This window comes from Siphateles boraxobius, unplaced genomic scaffold (assembly GCF_051911475.1).
Source record: "Siphateles boraxobius isolate OS27281-9 unplaced genomic scaffold, OSU_SipBor_1 9, whole genome shotgun sequence".
Classification (NCBI taxonomy): domain Eukaryota; kingdom Metazoa; phylum Chordata; class Actinopteri; order Cypriniformes; family Leuciscidae; genus Siphateles; species Siphateles boraxobius.
This window is the reverse complement of record NW_027509219.1, coordinates 13,278,182-13,300,771: the sequence shown is the minus strand read 5'-3', so window position 1 is coordinate 13,300,771 and position 22,590 is coordinate 13,278,182. Positions and strand designations below refer to the sequence as shown.

Sequence of the window (22,590 nt, the reverse complement as noted above, 5' to 3'; positions counted from 1 at the left end):
GGTTATAATATGAATTTATGATTTAAATAAAACATACTACAAAAACAAACAAACAATTTTCTAGTTGTTATCCTGCATGGATACGAGTGGACTGTCAAATTAATTTTTAAAATAATTATAGTTTACATATGTATACACTGAAAAATAATTGTGTTCAGTCTTTTAAATAAAAACACCTTAACGTCCTTAAATTCACTTGAGAAGCAAAATTTCCAAAAAGTTCATAGAGAATTTATCTTAAAGTGATGTTTATTAATCTTACCCCATTGGTAATTTTTTTAAGCACAAATCGAACAAAAATGGTCTAACCATTGTGTATAAATTAAGAAAATAAAAAGTATTTGCAGAAAACTTCAATTCAACTTTTAATTCAAGACGTATCTTCTCATAAGTCTATCATCTACAATCCTGCACCTCTAATAAAGATGTTAAAATATTTTACTGGAAAAGAGGCAAACATGTTGCTTGAGGAACTTAAGAAAGATTCTCTTAAGACATTTTGCTGAGGTTAGTTATTTATCAGTGGCTCTTGGGTTTGCTCTCACACAAGTAAGGAAAAGGGAGCGTACAGTCCGCATCATTCCACAGCCTCCGTCTCTCCAAAGTTGTCCGAGCGTGGAGCTGCCCACAGTCCTCACCATTCAAACGAACATCCCAGTCATCTGGTTGACCTTCATCCCAGTACCTGAAATAGACATCAAGCGTTAGATTAAAGTGACACTATTATAATATTTTATTTTGTTTTGGAGGTACAACAGGTTTACATGCATTCAAAGTCAAAATCATTTTCTCATAATATACATTGCAGCATCACCTCTTTACTCAGTGTCTGAAACGGTTTGATAAAGGATTCGGTCTCACTAAACCCCTGCTTCTCGAGAGTTTACTCTGCTCTGATTGGTCAGATGGCCCAGTTTATAGCGTGTGACGGAAATGAAACCATTAGCATATCTGAATTTTAGCACTTGTATACACAGTGATACGAACAGTAACGATGGCGTCAGTTTTACCATATCAATTCGAGCTCGAGCACCCGTCCTTTAGAAGTGCCTGCAAAGTGGGTTTGCTTTCACGTCGCAAAAACAAAACAAAACATAAAACAGCGTCTTCTCGACATGTCGACAACACACACCAAACTCTTTCAGGCCTCAGCTACAACTGCAGTGTTTGTGGACGGGTCAAAATAGATCTTCACATACAGCCAATGAAGAACTTAGGCTGGCATTATGCAAATTTATATTTACACTTTATTTTGCAGTACATGTACTTTACTTAACCAAGAAAGTGCTGGTAATATAATTACTTAACTATATGGATTAAGGTTAGGTTCAGGATTGGTACTTAGTTTTTGCCCTGTAATTGCACAGTATGTACATAGTATGTACATGCGGAACAGTCACTTGTTACAAACCGGTGACATACAGGTGAAACTCGAAAAATTAGAATAGGCTATCCTGCAACAGTTCATGTATTTCAGTAATTCAAATTAAAAGGTGAAACTAATACATTTAGTACATATAACTATTATGCATATGCATTCTTACACTTTTCAGAGGGCCGACATTTCTGTTTTTAAAATCCTTTTTTTTATTGATTTCATGTAATATTCAAATTTTCTGAGATTTTGAATTTGGGGTTTTCATAAGCTGTCATAACTTAAATTTCACTGCCAAGACCAAAATAAACATTTGTCATAATCATCATCAAAATTATAACTTTTGCACGATATTCAAATTTTTCGAGTTTCACCAGTAGGTTCGTGCAGGACATAAGACTGGAATTACTGATGACTCATTTCATGCAGTTCAATTGGTTCTTTCTTTTGGGAGACAAGAACTCCATTCATTGGTCACACTTTAGTTTAGGGTACATTTCTCACCATTAACTAACTATTAATATGACTTTTGCATCAGTGAACTACTTCCTGCTATAGTAAGGTAGTTGTTAAGTTTTGGTATTGGGTAGGATTAGATGTAGAATATGCTCATGCAGAAAAAGGCATTAAAATGTGCATTATAAGTACTACTAAACAGACAATACCTTAGAAATATGCATGCTAATAAGCAACTAGTGAAAATTGGACCCTAAACTAAAGTCCTACCAGTAATATCCAAAAAAGCATTAGTGCATTTACACTTTTCCCCCCATTGACCTTCTCTCATTATTTTATATTCATTCTTACTTTTCAGTAGCACTAAAGTCTGTTCCATCTACCCAGGACCATTTTTCCTTTTCTTTCTCAACAAGGCCAATCCAGTAGCTGTTAGACGTCTTTACGATTGAGGATAGGAAGTCCTGGTTTAAAAAAAGAGCAAACTCATATTTAACCTCACATAAGACTCAAATAATTGTGTTGCTGTGTGTGTTCTTGTCTTACAAGCTCAGCCAAGTCATTGACAACAACTAAGTGTGATCCTTTCTGGATACAGTTGTTCTCAGCAATTTGCCAGTTCTTCTTTACTGTAGACTGAAAGTAGCATGAGTCTTTATAAAACACCCAGTCTTCCTGGCAGGGACCTGTACAGTTAAACATACATATAATACAAATAAATCATAACTTAAATTTCACTGCCAAGAACAAATTAAACATTTGACTAATGAGTAAAGAGCAGGCGTAAAGAGCATTTTGTCCAAAAGTCTGAGTCCACAAAGAAAATCTGGGATTCTTAATCTAATTAAACTCTGGAAATAACAGAATGTTTTAGTTACGACAGAAAAAGAAAAAATAGAAATAGGATTACTTTACTGCTCTGTTTGTAGATCACTAATAAAAGTAGTACATTTGTAACATTGATCATGCGACTCTTTCTATAGACAGTCAGATATTGAAACTCAAGCTATAAGAGAAACCAAATCCTAGGGATGCACAAAATATTGGCCACCATATTGGTATATGTTCATTTTTTTATATTATCGTTAAAATACATTTAAGCTGATAAATAATAGATTATTTCCTTCAGCTGAGACACTTCAGAGTGCAACAGAGTGCATAATATAGTTAAGTGCAATATGCGCAGCGCAAGTCTGTCATATATGCTACATAAAATTATAATGAGAACATTATAATTGTGTGCTTGAGACATTCTTTTAATGGTGAGACTTTTGTTTTTGTAATCACGCTCTCAAATACTAAGGCATTTTGAAATTCGTGTACATTTTTCAATTAAACTTTTTACTCAAATTGTTATGCTTGTAATATATATTTATTAATGGTATTATTATTCAATTATATGAATGCAAAGTATAGATTCAAAGTATTCTCAATAGTGGTCTCTGACTTTTGGATCCCACGGTCATAATGAGCCTCACCTTGTACCGGGATCACATGCTCAGACATCAAAAGCTCAGAGAAATGACCTTTTTCTGGGTGGAAAAATGAATAAATTAATTATAAAAATCACAACAAATTAATATTAAAGGCATTGTTAGTATATGCATGAACCTTTATAAAACAAATTATAAATACAAAATGATTCTTTGTTTACCTAATTGCAGAGTTTCAGGGCCATTTTTAATGGAGACAGCGAGAGACTCCACAGAAAGTCTAACATCAGCGACCTCTTGGCTGACCTGAGAAACTTTTGAAAATCACAATTAAAATCAAACACTTTGGTAAAAAAAAAAACAAAACAAAAAACATGCAGTGACATCCAATAGGTTTTGTTCAATTTGACATGAACAAATGTGTCTGGAAGTAAAATGCTCACAACATACTTTTAATTCCTACAGCCAGTGTCAGTATAAACACATAGAGGATGAGGACGCCATATATTATGTACATCTTTCTGTTTTGTCTACCTGTAGGAAAGAATTTAAGTTATAACATAAGAATATGATACAAACACAGACTGAAAAACTACATTCTGAACAAATGTATGTTCTAAGAATGTTTTGCTAATCAGTTATGAATCAAAACGATATTTCTGAATGTCCTCAGAATGTTCAAAACGTCCAATTTTAAATGTTTTTCATCTTGGTTATGTGAAAGTTAGAGAAAACATTAAGGGAATATTCTATTTTATAACTTTGCAAATATGATGGGATCGTTACGTTTAAATGTACTCTGAGCCATAAACAAATAGTAAGTTAGCCTAAAGTCCAACTAGAAGAACGTTCCATGAACGATGTATAAATAATGTTTTGGTGCTAACGTTATTAAAGACCACTTTAACATACATTCTATTGTTACTAGATGAAAGTTTGTTCATAACTTTGAGAGAAACTTGCCAGAACGTTGGCAAAATATCCAAGAAAGTTTCTTGTTAGCTATGGAGTGTCAATATATTTATTTAGCAAATAAGGATTTACCATGGTATTTCACCCTCTTTCTGGGTACTTGAAACGTTAGTATTTCTTAGTAAGGTGTTTTGTTCTATCAATAGAGTCAATATTTTATACAAAGCACGATTTACAAACATTCCTTTCAAAAACTGAAAAAAGAAAACATCTTTCTCACCTGATATATGTATAAATTTCTGTCCAGTGTTATTAATTTCTGCCTCAGGAGTGGTAAACCGGTCATATGATACAGATTCCATGTCTGAGGAATAAGGCAGGATCTAGGATGTATGTACACCAAATAATTAAAATTTAAATGAAATGTATTTCTCTTATTTAATGACTTTTGTCCCAACATATAAAATTATTGGTATAAGTAAAGAGACTGAATGTACTAAACACAAGAGTTTCAAGGTCATGCAATGAAACGGTTGAATATTAACCTCTAGACTGACAAACTATATCTGAACTTCATCCATCACAAACATGGAGAAAAACACATCAGAATGAAAGGACTTCTGTATTCCAGAGATTTATTATCCGTCAGAATACACAAAACCAAATAGAAAAGCCATCAAGCATATTCTTAAAAGACCATGAAGACTGTAAAAAGATTCTCATTGCCGACAAATTGGGATTTTATCATGACGGTTCGTAAATTGAAGACCTCAATATGCTTTTATGTGAAAATACAAAATAAAAAAGAATTAAAAATGAGTGTGAAATGCAGTGGATCTTACTGTTTAAAGTGAATGTTCCTGTCAAATCTGCTGCGGTCAGTGTCCTGATGGCCGTTCTGTCATTCTGTCCTTACGCAACGACTCCTAAAACATTTCCGAGAGCGGAATTGACAGTCCTAACATCCTGTTGAACTTTTTGTAACATTTGCATGTTTGAAATCTGACAAAATATTGAGTTAACTTAATGTTAAATTAACTTATGTTCTTCTCTGACATAAATGTGTAAGGAACTCAGCTTTTTGGAAACATTAATAATCAATAATATCTTTTTATTATTAATTATAAATATTTGGGTCAGTTAATTGGATTAACTTGATGTGGCTGAATTAATATTACAATCAATTAATCAGTTCGTCCAAAGAACTATTTTGATTATTAATTTATTCTAAGAAAAGGGTATCTTCCATGGCCACAGAAGAATAATTATTTCTTCGCCTGTACAGCACTTTGAGCCAGTAGCAAAAACCGTGATCGTAAAGTGACTTGTATTGCAAACAAAACAGAACCAAATACATATTATGTACAAGTTTTATTAACTAAATATAGATATTTATATGAATATAAATATAAATAAACTAAACAACATACACACATGAATACATAAATAGGTTAGTGATAGGATGAAATTGGAAACCGGAAGAGGGTCTATGAGGAGAACCATCAGAATTTCATTTTCACATTTCATTGAATTGAATACTTGCATTTGTAATGGGAACAATTCTTGAAGTTGTTGAAAATTGGAGTCGTTGATGGTTACGGCAGTGTCAAGTGGAAGTTGGTTGAGCGTTCTCTTTCTCCAGGAACGCATGACTGGTTTGGTGAAGGCCTGGGACTCTGTTGAGGCCACGCCGAGCACCCAGGAGAAGTGAGGAAGTCGGAAGGATGGGTGATTGGAGTCGTTGTTGGTTGGAGTCTTTGTTCCTAAACTCTTGAGATTGTCCTTGGTTCTTTGTGAGAGAGTCATCTCTCTCCTGCCTGAGCCCATATCTGGTTGGAATCGAGGCCTGCTGGGCCCTGGGGCCCCCGTGGAGGGGGAAGGGGGTTCCCCAGTAACACCAGAACAGTGTTCCGGCTGAATGAAAGAACTAAGAGAGGGAGGTCACATGTGGACTGTCTCTAATAAGGCCTGGAGAAGATCCTCCCCTAAGGGTTGAACTCGACCAATCAGAAAGGGGACATGTCTGAGAGGGAAAGTGGCTCTTAGTTGATTTACGGATCGTTGTCCCATAATATGATTATACCTTCATTAATGCTAAAATAGCTATAACACATCCACACTGCATTCTAGAAGAAGGTGATGTACATCAAAGTGTGAGTCATTAAATGAGGATTATTTAGGTAGGAGGCATTATACAGGTGAGGTTACATTGATCGTTAGTTGGTTGTATACCAGGATACATACCATAATACAGTATATACCTAATAGTACACGAGACAGTAAACCATTTACACTGTTTCTTTCACAGTTTTATGCATGTTCATTTATAGATCAGTTAGTCTATGATTAACGCAGCAAAATCTGTTTTAAAGAGGGTTTCTGTTTCATAGTCTCTCTCTTGAGTATGTGGCCACATTCCTCGGAGGTCGTAAAATCTCCTTATCATGCCCTGTAACATGACACTGTTTCTTTCACTTGTGTTTGTTCATTTGGGCTGTGTGAGGAGTTTCATAAACCTTTGTATATAATGAATAAATAGTATGTGTCTGATTGGTCCATACCCTACAGATCCCCCCTCTCGATCGTTGTTGTCCCCCCTCAAGGACAACCACGAGCGAAGTTGGAAGTGCAGAGAGATCGGACACACACTTGTCATAGAAGGCTGGAAGGCCATGGTGGCCTCTGGTTGCTCGTGTCTTCTGGAGCGGTGGTCGTTCCACGGCTGGTGATGTGGACAGTAGCCAAGTCCAGGTCTCTGCAGCAGGTGTTGAGGCAGCAGGTGTTGGGACATTCTGAAGTTCATTAGTTTTGGGGCAGGTGTTTCCTTGTGGTTGCAGGAAGTGGTTAGGCCTCTATGTAGCATAGAGAGGTTTTCAAGCTGACATGGTGCTGGTGGCCGGAGGTCAGAAGGTGGTTGTTAGCCTCTCAGTCACGAGAGGTCTGAAGGATTGAAGTGTTGTTCTGTCCTTATGGTGGTGCCGACGCAAGCTTGCCTAAGCTGGGGTGGGCAAGGAGTCGGAAGCTTGTACCTTACAGGACTCCTCGGGTGAGTCCTGTGCAGGGAGCTATTTCGCGTGTGTCAGCGGCTCCAGTAACTCTGAGGCAGGTGCGTCCAGCTGTCCTTGCGGAGCCTCAGATTGACACCTGTGTGAAGGGTATGGAAGAGGATGCTGTCGTTGACAGCCTTGGTCTTCCTGTGGTGTTTGCAGGTTGAGGGTGCTGTCCTCCATGGCTTCTCCAGGGGGCTTGGCTGGTACCTGGGTTGTTGCCATGGTGACAGTTCTGTGCTGGTCCTGGGCATGCTCAGTCCAGCTGCATTGAATCTGGTTCGAACCTCAGTGTCTAGCTGGTCTGTAAGGCTTTGGGCACAGGTCCGCTCCTTGTGGGACGCTGTGATCTATTATGTGAGGTTGTTTACCTTCTGTTTTATACCCATAAGGTGGGGTAAGGAGATGAGAATCTTGATCACCCCGGTGTGGCTGTAACTCTGGCTTGGGTCATGGGTCGTTTGTCCTCTTCTCTCATGGTGCAGTTCCGTTGGCTCCGGTGCCGTCGGATGTCAGCAGCCATGGGTGGAACAGTGTTCCTCGCGATGGCTTGTCAGTCTTTTCGTTCTCCTAACCGGTTAAGGTCAGGTTAAGCAGAGGATCTGCAACATTTTGGCACACCTGTGGTGAGAGACTAATGCATGACCCTAGAAAGTTCAGAGCCACGGTTTAATGGGTTCGCTAGATATGTAGCATAAAGCTAGGTATTTCATGTGTAGCTAGCTAGTGAAGTGTGTATTGTATCCTTATCATCTTAGCTGTGGATGTTAGGAGGCTAAGACTTGTGTGGTTCCGAGAGTATTTCCTGGAAAGGGCATAGCCGAGATGAAATAAATGACTTAAGATGGTTCTTATGACTAAAATATTTCTCTGGACTTAACTGGTGGTTCACCACGGCTTGACGAAGTGAAGAATAGGAGGAAAAAGGACAGCTTTCCTATTCAAATTATGCTTATTATCAATCCTCAGGACTATAGTTATGCCCTAGTAATCGTTGAAGTTACTTGTGTTGCAGGGTCATAAAAATTAGTGCACTTGTTGAAAATAAACAAAATCACAAATAAAGGTGTCTCTGGTTCCTTTCTGGGCCCTATGGGAAATGGAACCACATTTGAACAAGAGAAGAAATGGAAATAAATCATATACATGACAGAATAGACAAGTGAATAGCTGACTGCTATTATTATCGAAGTAAAATAAAAATAAAAAGGACTTAAGTAAGTGATCAAAACAGCGGGAATGATCTGAAATTGAGAGTAATCAATAGCACTAGTGACTAACCTTTAGATTTGCCTGGACCAACACTCCATAGTGGGTCACAGCTGTTGCGTGTTTAAGACCACACCGTGTGTGTCCCTCCAAAGGTTTAGTCAACATGCTGATGAAAATTCTCATAACTATAAGAATTCTTCTCTAGCTACACAGCTTACATGTAATTAAACTTGGGTTTAATTGACAGGGCATCTGCAAATTTAGCCTACAGCGCTCAGCAAGGACTATGCCTAAACTAGTGGAGGTGAAATTCATCTGAGAAGAATTGAAAGTAAGGAAAGAGAAAAATTAGAAACCCTAAATGGGGTTAAAGAAAGTATTTTAGAATACTTTGCGCTGTATACATAAAAGCTGTAATTAAGGCTTCAAGTAAATGATGCTAACCGCTAACTGTAGAAGTTATTATGTAGCTTAGCCTAAGCTGGATGGATGCTAGGTTAGCTTAGCTTAGCCTAAGCTGGATGGACGCTAGGTTAAGTTAGCTTAGCCACCTAGGCTGGTTTGTTTACAAGATGACGTCACGAGTTAGCACTTCCTGTGACAAGTCGTTGTCATGGGAACCAGTGCATGTCAGAACAATTCAACAGTCCATGAAGAATGTCTGCACATTTTAAATGAGTTATGCATGTTTAAACGGGTTAAAAGGGGGCCCCTATACTTTAAGTCTTTCAAGAACTTGATGTTACATTCAGTAAAATGCAAATGTGGTTTGGCATTTGCAAATTTTACTCATGGAACTCTTCTCTTTACTTTACGCAACTTATTCTATTTGTTTACAGAGTAAGGAAATAGATTTGCTGTAAGTCAAAGCTTGTCTAAGCCTATATAGTTACGTCCATCTCGTGCATAAATACTGACTTTTCAGCGAGTGAACAGTTTTGATCGCTAGGTAGCTCTCTGCTTGTAGATGCAGCCAAAATTTAGGTGAATTACATCAATCTAACAATAATTTGTAAGGTCTTTACTTTGTAGAAAGGGGAGCATCACCCAAGTCTACGTGTATATAACACTGTACTGAGATTCCTTCGTCAGAAACAGATTAAGCAATACTGCAATTTGGATTCCTTCAACCAAAGCAGACTAATAAATACCGGTACAGTTTGCATGCCGCTGAGATGAGATTCCTTTGTCAAACAGACTTACGCTTCAATGCTGAAATTACCGATACCGGTTAAGACCCCCTTTTTTTTTTTTATTATTATTATTTTAAGTAGAGATGTCAATTCCAGCTATCGTTTTATCTGCATTTAGACAAGCCAGCAGCTAGTGATCAAAATGTGTATCGCATATCATGTCCCATTTGGATCGGAATGATCAAATAAGCACTTTTAGGATAACAGTAGTTACGAAGGGGCTCTAGGTCATGCTAGTTTTCCCAGCTTAGGTGGTTTGCTTACTATCTGGCATTAGGGTGACGAATGCCCTATTTGGAGTTTGTATTTCCTGTAACAAGTCATTGTCATGGAAACTAATGTGCAGCAGTGTATATTTCAACCAGCGGGTGGCACAATGTCTGTATGTTTCAAAAAACAGTGCATAGTCTGTTGGCACGTGAGGCTTACACCTGCATTCAAGATTTTCTTTAAATCAGTAAAATTCAAATTTTACTAATGCAAACTCTTGCTTCCTTTTGAGCACACATTTTCATCTACTTTAAAAGTTTTATGTCCTATGCTGACTAGGAACTTTGTAGCATAGTCGTGCATTGTGGTCATGCCGTGTGTCTTCTGGGTTTTGAAGTTCAGAGTCAAAAGGTTCTTGAAGCTGGTGTCTTCCTCCATCACAGGTTCGTTGCACGCTCCGAGGTAGCTCGCTTGATGTCTGTGGTAGTAGCACAGGGACTTTCAGGGTTACCCTGGTTGGTGTCTGGGACCGCGCCCAGTCTACATTCAGACTCTTAAGTCTGAGAATCCTGTTGTGATGGCTTGTTCCAGCTGCTGGTAGTTAGACTGGATGTTTTCTGGCTGCCGAGCCAGAAAGCGTCGCAACTCTGGGCTGGATGTGATCCAGGTCAGATAGAGTCTAGCAAGCTCTGGTGTAAATGCAGGGATATGTCTGGCCGTTCGGTTGAGGTCTTTGAGTGTCACTACACGCGTCATTTCAAGATTCTTCTGAATCAATCCTTTTCCTTCCACGGCTGCAGAAGCTTTAAGGAAATTGTCTGATGACATGTTAAGCAGAGGGGTTTGTCTCCCCCCTCCCCCCCCCCCTTTTGTGCAGGGCTGGGGAAGCCTACGCTGCTGATGCGAAGTTCAGCAGGGTACATCTTTCTCGTGGGGTCCATTTGCAGTTGGTTGGACTGTTTCAGTTCTATTTGGACCACATCGAGCTGGTCTATAATGTTGCAGCATCGCTGAGTCAGTGTTGGGACTTCAGCTCTGGCTGCAAGCCGATGGCTTCAGCGTCTCTCTCTTTGAGTTCAACCAGTTCCTCTCTCGTCTGTTGGCAGGTGCTCAGCAGCTGTCAGAGCCGCTTGAAAACTGGTGATCTCTTTCAGTTGCTCCACGCTGTCAGGGTCTCTGCATCTGTCCTGTGCCTTCTCCCGTTAAGCAGGGTTCGTTCTCTGTGGAGTCCTGTGGCTGGCAGCATTAGTTCATTTACCTCCTGTTTGAGGCCTGCGGGAGCATGGCCAAGGAGAAGATAATGCTGGTCAGCTCTTGGTGGCTCAGGCTGGGTGTCAGATGTCTGCTTTCGTTGTTGCCTAACTGTTCCTTCCTCTGCCGTGACAGGTCGTTGCCTGCCTCAGGCTGAAGGATGTCCATGACACTGCTCTGCCGGGTCTTCAGCTGGTCCTGGTGGCAGGGCCGGGTGTCTGAGGCCTACTGGCACACTTGTGGGAACACGAGAGAGAAATGGCAAAGGCAAATGCAAGTTTCTACAGAGGTGGTGAGCTATCTGTGTGGGAGAATGGCTATGTGGAGCAGCTACAATTAAGTGTTGGTGAGCACACACAACAACAAAAAAAAAGTTTTGAGTATCTTAGTTGACTGCTTTAAGCAGCATCGACTGATGACTGGGCTCTTACATGTCATAACCTATTACTCAAAAATGCTGATGGTTCTTCTCACATCTTGTGCTACGAGAGTAACAGATAGAGAAAAACCAAAATAAAACAATAGGATGAAACCAGAAAAGAAGAGGAAGAAAGGAGTGTTTTACCTATTTAGGTTTACCTACATAGGTAAACAGGAGTCACTTATGGGTTATGCTGCTGTTAGACTAAGCTACCAGGGACACATCAGACATCTCAAGGTCCAAAAGAAGAAGAAGAAACAATGGGAAGTGTTTCCAGTTCTGTCTGGGGCCTAATCTGCGTTTGTGTTTAGCCGTACTTCATGTACTTAGCTTGGTGCTAAGGAGTGAGGATGGGTAAAACACAGACAGGAAGTAGGATATTAATGACCTGTGTAACTCGCTATGGAAACAACAGTCGCTAGATATTGTAATCCTATAGAGAGAGAGAAGATGAGGATAGTGACTAGTGATCTAAAATAAGGTAAAGGTAAAGTTAGAACGTCCTTATAGCTCTAAGAAAACTAAAAGGAAAGGGAAGCGTATCAAGTAATTTAATTAAATTTCAAATTTAGTTAAGCCCTTCTTTTTTTCTTTAGCTGAATATAAGAATTCAGGCTGAAACAAACGTAAATAACTAAATTGAAATAAAATTTAAAAAAAATAAAAAAATGTATGTAAACATTGTGTGTTCTCATAGCTCTGGTAACTAGAGGGGAACTTGACTAAGCAAATTGATTTAATTAAATTCCCAATTTAATTAAATTCAATTTAACTGAATAGGACTATTCAGGCTCGACAGGTGTAAATACACAAAATAAAATAGGGGTAGATTTAAGTAAAAATAAAAGAAACACAAATAAAAACCCAAAGTATCTGGGTTTCAATCTGAAAGTGAAACCAAGAGGAAGGGGTCGAGAGAGAGAAAGAGAGAGAGAAGAGGGTGGTTTAACCCTCTTATGAGACGTGCTTCGTGAAGCTCTGACACCAGGGTGAATCATTCGTCTCAAATCATTCGGAGTGTATCACTGCTAAGGTCACGTGATTTTATTAAACTGGGCTTCGTTACGCGTCATAGCTGTTTCGAAATTGTTTTAAATTTCAACGGTTCGTGAACCATTGTGTATCTGGTCTCTATGTGATCTCGTATCACTTTATAGATTCGTACACATTTAATGACGCATTTGATAAAGGGTCTGATTGACTTTCAAGTCAAGCTTTCATAAAACGAGCCCTACGGTTTACTAAGATATTATGCCTTGAAAGACACCTTATATTAAACGATATTAGGTAGCTCGCGGATTGCCATTACCTGATTACACCTTTTGATAAAACCTTTGCGATTGGTTTGTAAAAGGTGTTCCGTTGATTTGAGTTTCCGCTACACTTCCACTGTTTTGACCAGCAGGGGTCGCCAGCGAGGGCGCTTCAAACAAAGAATCATTTGTGACTCAGTTGACTCCTTTGATTCAAAGCCTCGAAGAGCTTTGACTCTCATTACTCGTGTTCAAATCACTCAGTTCAAATCACGCAAAATCTATAGTCTTTGGTTTAAGGTTACACTTTACGCTCTAACGTGTCTAAGTTTTTAGGCGGTGCTAAAACTATCACTCGAGGTAGAGGGTTTTACTTGTAAGTCATGCGTGTAAGTTAGGATTGAGGGAGCTATTGGCTACAACCGTCGCTTGTTTACACGAGGGTCTGTGAGATTGGTGCTGTTGTCAGAAAAACTAGATAGGAACGCCTGCTCGCGTTCCGGACGCAATGCCAACCAACAACACAGATCGGCCGGAGCAGCGGACGAGCTGTGCTGACAGTTTGCACTGAGTCTCTCACTTAGACACGACGTTGCGTGTGAGTGACTCTTTTTAACAAATCAAAACAGCACCATTCTTTCACAGACAATGGCAAATTACTAGTTAGCTAAGCTAGAATTTATACCACTAATTCGACGCGATTGTTTCATATGAGCGCTTCAGCGGTTTAATATGAATACAATGACGTAACGCATAATAAGGCCTTAATCGGTGATTGAGGAACATCGCTCAGATCACATTCAAAAATGCTGAAAATGGAGATTTCTTCGTCCATATCAGGTTAATTAGTTCTGGCACCATTTATGCGCGCGGCTAATCTGAGATTTCTTCGTCAGAGAAGGCTTATGCTCGATTTATATCTGAAATTAGGCTTTCTTCGCTAATATCAGGAGTTTCTTATCGTACGATTTAAATATGCATTATAGCATTTGTGAACTTTCTGCCATTCGTAGGAAGGCATATTCAAGCTATAGTTTTGCTGATTTACTCAGAAACTTGTACGTGCATGTATGAGATGTTAATAAAACTTATGGGACAACATATGATTGATTACTGTCTGCTTGCATACAATGTTTAATACGATGCCTTAAAATTCTCCACCATTATGTAAGGAACTCAGCTTTTTGGAAACATTAATAATCAATAATATCTTTTTATTATTAATTATAAATATTTGGGTCAGTTAATTGGATTAACTTGATGTGGCTGAATTAATATTACAATCAATTAATCAGTTCGTCCAAAGAACTATTTTGATTATTAATTTATTCTAAGAAAAGGGTATCTTCCATGGCCACAGAAGAATAATTATTTCTTCGCCTGTACAGCACTTTGAGCCAGTAGCAAAAACCGTGATCGTAAAGTGACTTGTATTGCTAACAAAACAGAACCAAATACATATTATGTACAAGTTTTATTAACTAAATATAGATATTTATATGAATATAAATAAACTAAACAACATACACACATGAATACATAAATAGGTTAGTGATAGGATGAAATTGGAAACCGGAAGAGGGTCTATGAGGAGAACCATCAGAATTTCATTTTCACATTTCATTGAATTGAATACTTGCATTTGTAATGGGAACAATTCTTGAAGTTGTTGAAAATTGGAGTCGTTGATGTTTACGGCAGTGTCAAGTGGAAGTTGGTTGAGCGTTCTCTTTCTCCAGGAACGCATGACTGGTTTGGTCAAGGCCTGGGACTCTGTTGAGGCCACGGCGAGCACCCAGGAGAAGTGAGGAAGTCGGAAGGATGGGTGATTGGAGTCGTTGTTGGTTGGAGTCTTTGTTCCTAAACTCTTGAGATTGTCCTTGGTTCTTTGTGAGAGAGTCATCTCTCTCCTGCCTGAGCCCATATCTGGTTGGAATCGAGGCCTGCTGGGCCCTGGGGCCCCCGTGGAGGGGGAAGGGGGTTCCCCAGTAACACCAGAACAGTGTTCCGGCTGGATGAAAGAACTAAGAGAGGGAGGTCACATGTGGACTGTCTCTAATAAGGCCTGGAGAAGATCCTCCCCTAAGGGTTGAACTCGACCAATCAGAAAGGGGACATGTCTGAGAGGGAAAGTGGCTCTTAGTTGATTTACGGATCTTTGTCCCATAATATGATTATACCTTCATTAATGCTAAAATAGCTATAACACATCCACACTGCATTCTAGAAGAAGGTGATGTACATCAAAGTGTGAGTCATTAAATGAGGATTATTTAGGTAGGAGGCATTATACAGGTGAGGTTACATTGATCGTTAGTTGGTTGTATACCAGGATACATACCATAATATATACCTAATAGTACACGAGACAGTAAACCATTTACACTGTTTCTTTCACAGTTTTATGCATGTTCATTTATAGATCAGTTAGTCTATGATTAACGCAGCAAAGTCTGTTTTAAAGAGGGTTTCTGTTTCATAGTCTCTCTCTTGAGTATGTGGCCACATTCCTCGGAGGTCGTAAAATCTCCTTATCATGCCCTGTAACATGACACTGTTTCTTTCACTTGTGTTTGTTCATTTGGGCTGTGTGAGGAGTTTCATAAACCTTTGTATATAATGAATAAATAGTATGTGTCTGATTGGTCCATACCCTACAAATGTAATGCTTTGAATATAGTTGGATGTGTACTCTACCGTTCAAAAGATTGGGGTCAGCAAGTTGTTGTTTTTTTTACATTAAATTAATACTTTTATTCAGAAAGAATGTATTAAATTGATCAAAAGTGACAGTATCTTTACATTTATAATGTTACAAATGTTTTTGATCGCTACAAAAACTGAAATAACCCATTAAACATGAAAGTATTATGCAATCATTAAAGGCATTTTCTCAAGCTTTTTTTATGGAAGCTTGTTTTCGCCACGGAATAAAACATTTTAAAAGATAATTGTGACTTTTTTTCTCAGAATTGCGAGTTAGAATCTCGCATTTCTGACTTTATTTCTCATCAAGTTATTTCTTTATTTCTCATTTCAAATTCTGACTTTATAACACGCAATTGCGACTTTATATCTTGCAATTCTAATATCTTTTCTCAGAATTATGAGATATAAACTTGAGTTATAAAGTTCAAATATATATTACACAATTGTGAATTTATATCACGCAATTCTGAATGTACTGAGATTCAAATTCAGAATTGTGAGATAAAAAGTTGCAATTACCTTTCACCTTTTTTAATCTGAAGCGGAAACAAGCTTCAATACTTTTTGTCATGAAGGGTTCTTTCAAATTGAGTCAAAAACCCACCTTTTATTTCTATATTAAACCCCACTGAACCTTTTTGAGTAGACAGGCTTTGGTTTATTGAAGTAGATTTTCCATTGTAACGTCTACACAAAATAAAATTCAGTTTATCAGCTCACCACCAGAGGCCATCATCTCAACTCTACTCATAGTTATGATTAATGACTTTGTTTGTCTTGCCTGTGTTGTTAGCTTGACTGTTGACTACAGTTGTCTTTGTGAATTATAATTGCTTATTAAATCTCTACAAACAGACCTTAATCCTGTGTCTTTGTCAGATACACGTTAAAAATATATTTAAATAATAACAATTATAACTAGCAATTTTTCATAAATAGAAGAACTGGAGTCTCTATCATTGTGTTATTGTGTGAACTTAAATTTAAAAAAGAATTAATTGGGATAATCATATTTAATAATATTCTAGGAAGCCGTACTAATAAAGCAATACTGTTATTAATAATACCTACTGTATGTTTAATCAAATGATCTAGGTTCAGATGAAATTGTGCCAAAAATGATATACCTAATTGGATGTGTTCATATAACAGGACTTTACACTGGAATACTATAAAACATGTGGCTTATGCATAACAAAAGTACATCAAATTTGCACCAGTTAGGCAAGTACAGTTTTACAACAACAACAAAAAGACACCAGGTCCATTATCAGAAGGAGTGTGTCCAGAGCAGGATTTTAGGAGAACAGTCTAATGCAGCTGGCATAAGGGCAAAGTTTCCTACCATATGCCTTTCTCTAGTTTGTGTTCACAAATGAAATAGTGTTCGCTGTAACAGTCAGCATCATGCAACAGCTTGCGACGCACTGTGTCAGATCCTCTCAAGTGGATGCAGGACTCCATACCACCGTGAGCAGGTTCATTTTCATCCCAGAAACTGAAAAGAACACAAACCACAAAGAATTCGAAGATGACATATTGATCTTGTTGGCATGTCATACAGTATGGCTGCTGTATAATAACATTAAAAAGCACTCACAGATGACATGAAACACATGTTTCAAAAGTATGGAAGTCAATGCTCTCTTACTGTGCAGCTGAATGATAATCGTCTCCATTAGCCCAGGACCATTTGCCCAATTTGTCCCTCTTGAGGCCTATCCAGTAGTCAGTCTTTTTCTGGACAATTCTTGAAATGAACTCCTAAGAGCCAGCAATGTGCTTTAATTATACACCTATGATTAATATATATGCTTTCAGAAATACACTACCATTCAAAAGTTGGTCGGTTTGATCATAAATACAGTAATATTGTAAAAAAAAAAAAATATATATATATATATATATATTACATTTTAAAGGTACATTATGTAACTTTTTTGTTCAAAATTTGCTAAATGTATATAATAAGCGAGTAGCCTACATCATGAATCAATCTTCCAAAGTGTATTTTTGTCTTATTCTGAATCACTACGTTACGCCTATAATAAGCATTTATATTCTGACTATTTTAGGCCAGGCCAGACGGCAACCGCTGCGGAGTATCCCACATCGTAAAATAAACAAACAAAAAAAACGATTTTAAGTACCATCAACTTGGATGTTTAAGTAATTTCGACATAAATAACATTAAACTGTTTTTTTTTTCTCAAAAAATTGATTGAATCTTCAAAGTTGAAAATTGCTTAACTTTTTTAATGAGTCAATACAATGTGAAAACATATCTTGTCATAATTTATTGATAATATACATTTTTACAGTGCCTGTGTGACTCGTCATAGACATAAACAGAGAGTTAACAGAAAGTAGCTCCGGCTACAATGTTCTTTCGCAGGACTCATGCAGTTTATTAACCACTAAAGCGTCAAAAGTTAGATTTACCTTTAAAATAAATGTTTACTATTTTAATACATTTAAAAATGTTATTTATTCCTGAGATGCAAAGCTGAATTTTCAGCATCATTACTTCTGTCTTCAGTGTCATATGATACTTGTGTAAATAGATGTGTAAATCATTCTAATATGCTGATTTGCTGTTCAAGAAACATTTCTAATTATTATCAATGTTGAAAACAGTGCAGAAATTCTTTGTAACATTACAAACATATTTACTGTCCCATATGATCAATACAATTTCTTTTTTTTTTAAATCTTACTGATCCCAAACTTTTGAACAGTAGTGTAAATGAGGATAAAAATATATACAGTGTCTGTGTCCATGTCCTTACCAGTTCCTCCTCGCTGTTCACAACCATCAAGTGCGCCCCATTGTTGCGACAAAAAGACTGTGATGTTTCCCACGTCCCATAAACATTCACTAACAAATAACAGGTGTTCTTATAGGAAACCCAACCATCTGAGCAGCGCCCTGTATTTGACAGAACAAAACACATGACTATAGACAACACTTGCTTACCAATAATTATAACATTTATTAGAGCTATAATGTGATTTAACTGAGATCCATTCATTTTTTAGTTGTATTGTCATTGTATTAATTTTCTTTAAATGCAACATTTCTTACTGCTTTCACCTTTGTACTGCAACGGGATAGCCGTAATATCATCAGATAGAAGACCTCTGGTCTGATCTTCTTGTGGATTCTTCTTGACTTCAGCATGTTAAATTAAATTAAAAACAAGCCAGTTACACATCCATTATTAACACATCAGAGACAATTGACATCATTATAAGTCTTACTTACAGTTGACACCTGTTACGATTCCTATTACCAAGAATGAAAGGATGAGGAGAACTGTGAACATGACACAAGCCACTTTGCCTGAGCACAGCATGAGGAAAGAAAGAAATAGTAAATAGATTTGAAATGCCAAAATTAAACAGTTTAGAACAGACTTTAAATTATGGAATATCTTAAGCAAGCACTATATATCAAATGAGCTGATGTAAAGCCTGCAAAACAGTTCCAGATACCACCATGTTTTACTTTAACTTGTCATTTAGTCACCTGTCACCAGTCACATTAAATTATATCCTGGCTCTTCCCAGCTTTGTCATGGCATTGAATAGTGTCTGAGTTTTTGAAGCTCCAAAAAGCACATCCATCCATCCATCCATCCATCCATCCATCATAAAAGTAATCCATACGACGTCAGTGGGTTAATAAATGCCTTCTGAAGTGAAGCAATGGGTTTTTGTCAGAAAAATAACATACACCAGGCTTCAGGGTGAGTAAACTATTGGATCATTTTAATTTTTGAGTGAACTATTCCTTTAAACTCAGATTATTGCAGAAGTGAAAGCAATTTGCTTAAAAAAATTAAAGTGTGAGAAAGTTATTAAAGTTTATGTTTATTGTAACTGAGCTAAACAATTTGTTCTTTTACAAAATATATATTTTACAAAATAACTGGACTCTAAAATTACCATGTCTAACCAATTTGAGTTCCAAATTTGACCTTGATATTGAGCCTGCAAAAAGGTAACGCAATGTCCAATTTCAAAACGGTTTCCACAGGATGACTTTTAAGTGTTTAAGCTATCAAATGAATTCGAATGGTTACTAAAGTATGTGATGGGATACAAAGGCAATAGAAAAGTGTGCCAAGTGCCCCGCTACCGACTATACCAATGCAATTAATAAATGCCTGACAGACTCATGGGCACAGATGTCATGTCTTTATCAGTTCATAGATAACCCCTACCTGAACTGGACTTGAAACCAGTGTATGAGCAGCCAACACCCATAGCCACGGTCTCTGCTATAATAAGCTGCAATGATACTATATTACTTGCCTTGCTGGTAGAAGGGATCCTCCCTGTCAGGATTTCCCTCCACATCATCTGAGAGATTGTTAGCCTGCATTCCTTGAGGTCACCCTACAGCCTGTATTTGAGGACAAAAGTGTAAATCACGTGATTATCTGATGACAATGTAAGAAAATGCCACTTCACAACGTTCTCTGAAATACTAGGTTCAATTACGTCGCATTAAATCCGTGCAACATTTGATAGGCTGCAAAAGATGTACGCACAAACACATAAACAATAGGAAAACACTGTTGCAGTTGTTGAATCTTCAATGCGTAAATAATATTTAAGAAAACTTCAACTTACTGATCAACTTGTTTCCTTGCAACACATACAGTTTTCCATAGCACAACATGGAAAGTGAAGATTCTGTGGAACGGCCCGGATGACGCCAGAGAGGCTGGTCCTTACCACCCGGCCAAACCAAAGCTCTGGGGTTTCTGCCAAGAACATTGCAGTTGCCAGAAATGCGTGACAGTAGCTATAAAATATACATACCGTAGTGGTAATCAGAAAAACAACTGTGGACGAGCTATTCACGTGCCCTTTTCTACTAAACTAGAATAAAAGCAGTATAATGAGTAGAATGTTTCCAATTGGAATCTCATATGTTATTATTGCATGTTAACCATTTATACTTGCATTGGAGTTGATTCGTTACAGCTAATTGAAAACAGGACGCATAGCTACTGGTTGTCATGACAAGTAAAGCGATTCATGAATGCATTATTTCACTCACAGATTCAAAGCCTGAAACGCAAGCCTAAATGAATATTTAGCGCTATTATTGTGCTGCCTTGAAACGGCATTATAATTTACGTCGGGGAATGCAATGGTTTCAGTTTCCCCTTTTTGTTTCACTTGACGAATGGCTTTCGAGTGCAGGTTGTGGAAACTTGTTTAATTGGTTGGTCCTAGAGCTGTCGACTTGTCGCCACCTACTGGCATAACGATATTACTCATGTGTGGTCAGAGGCGCCGCAATAGGGCAGGCAAGCCAGGCAATTGCCTGGGGCCCCGCATTTTAAGGGGGCCCCCGAGGGCTGATCATTCAAACAATCAGGAATGTTAATATAAAGACGCAGCAACATCTCTGCTTTCCCCTTAGTGTGGCCCCTTTCTCGTCAAACTGGTTATGTTTTACCGTCTCGCCTCAGCAGCCTTTTTCAAACTGGAGCAGCGCTTACTCGCGGTATGTAGAAAATGCATGATTTGATTTGTTAAACATGAAAAGGACTTATCCGTCTGTAATGGCCGCTCGCTCTAACGTTAACCTAGATAAATGTTCACTATTATTAGGCGCTAATAGGCGCATATCAAAGTGTTTGTGAGGAGTGTGGAGCGCGCAATGTATGACATGGAGGCGCCGGTGCGATTAGGCTACTTGCATTTTCCTATAAACAGTGGAAAGAACTTAAAATACTCTATCATTTCTGGCCACAAGGAAAAGAATAATGCATCAGTCGCAATTTTAATTTTATGTGTGTCAATTCAGAATAACAAGAAAACGTTGTGTATTTGTAAAAATAAAATAAAACAAGCAGGGCGCGCTTTCATCGTCTCTGTGAACTGGAGCGTGTCTCAAAAATAAACAGAAACACAGCTTATACTAGCCTCTCATACATGATAAATATATCTATATATAGGTTGAAATGTCCACTTTTAAAGGAAAAAATTCTAATCGAAAGCAAATATCATCTGATTATGTAATCCGTATGAAAGGTGCATTTCTTTCTAAAGGCGCATCCACTTTACAGCGGAGATGTATGGAGATATGTTTGCAGCTGACACTAATTTAGAAAACACTAGTTTATTAATAAACAATTAAAATCTTCATGTTTTTAAGACATATTTATTATCATTAGCCTGCTTTTGCGGCAAGATTTATGCATGCGCTTGAATAGGCTTCCTCCATGCACCCAGTATTTAAGCATAAATTAATATAAACATGTGATTAGTGACTAAATCTGTTACACATTTGAAGATGTGTAACATCTGGAGAGCGGGGCTGTTTGGGTCAAAGGTTGGTTGGCACACAGTTCAATTCTAGTAAACTAGAGGGCGCTGCCACAAAAATCTGACATCAAAATGACTGCCCTCTTGACCTGAACCCTGAACACACCCATTTACTAAAATCATCGATCTGTCACTAACTGTTGAGGTGAGGATAACTTTTCTATTTTACTGTGTTAAAACAAAAAAAGCTCCTCCCCACTAAAGACATTTAGAACTATGATAGATAGAGATAATATAAAATGTAAGGATTTCAGTTGATATAGATAGGCTCAGCTATATTTTGATATGAAATTTAAAAGTCTTTGATGAGTGATGCTATGTGGCTAACATAATTTCAGTAAAGAGGTGTGTCCTAATGTGGGTGGGGTTGGTTGACACACTGATTTGGGGGTTTGTTGGCACATGTGTCATTATAGCCAATTGGTTATTTAATAGTTTATACAGAATTATTTATTAATTTATGCATTTTACATAATTTAAAACATTGATTGACATTTCGTTAATTAAAAAATAAGCACATAATGTTGTAAAAAATAAACAACTTGTGTTCTGTTAGATGTTCTGTGTTTTGACTACTTTTTGAATTTTTTATAATAATATCTCTAGGCAATGAAGATATATTAACAAAAAAAATCGTATATATTATATAGGCGATAAAACATAGATACATAAAACACACACACACACACACACACACACACACATACATATATATATATATATATATAAGGCCCTCATTGATTAATTTTGCCTTCACGTGTTGGTTCGAT

The 22,590-nt window shown here is 37.6% G+C and overlaps 2 protein-coding genes across 2 annotated transcripts; both read right to left on the bottom strand.

Moving 5' to 3' along the window:
• Nucleotides 1-221: 221 nt before the first annotated feature.
• asgrl1 (asialoglycoprotein receptor-like 1) lies at nt 222-5,225 on the bottom strand. The gene is made up of 8 exons (XM_077223276.1): nt 5,019-5,225; nt 4,457-4,540; nt 3,715-3,798; nt 3,486-3,578; nt 3,310-3,363; nt 2,378-2,517; nt 2,183-2,295; nt 222-685 (listed from the first exon to the last, which is right to left on the bottom strand). The coding sequence occupies exons 2-8, from the start codon at nt 4,536-4,538 to the stop codon at nt 520-522; spliced, it is 732 nt and encodes a 243-aa protein (XP_077079391.1). The 5' UTR covers nt 4,539-4,540; nt 5,019-5,225; the 3' UTR covers nt 222-519.
• A 10,882-nt stretch (nt 5,226-16,107) lies between these two features.
• On the bottom strand, nt 16,108-20,244 carry LOC143732178 (early activation antigen CD69). Its single transcript, XM_077222951.1, has 7 exons — nt 20,111-20,244; nt 19,790-19,880; nt 18,738-18,815; nt 18,567-18,644; nt 18,262-18,401; nt 17,124-17,236; nt 16,108-16,970 (listed from the first exon to the last, which is right to left on the bottom strand). Exons 2-7 carry the CDS (start codon nt 19,857-19,859, stop codon nt 16,814-16,816), a joined length of 636 nt encoding a protein of 211 aa, XP_077079066.1. The 5' UTR covers nt 19,860-19,880; nt 20,111-20,244; the 3' UTR covers nt 16,108-16,813.
• Nucleotides 20,245-22,590: the final 2,346 nt, after the last annotated feature.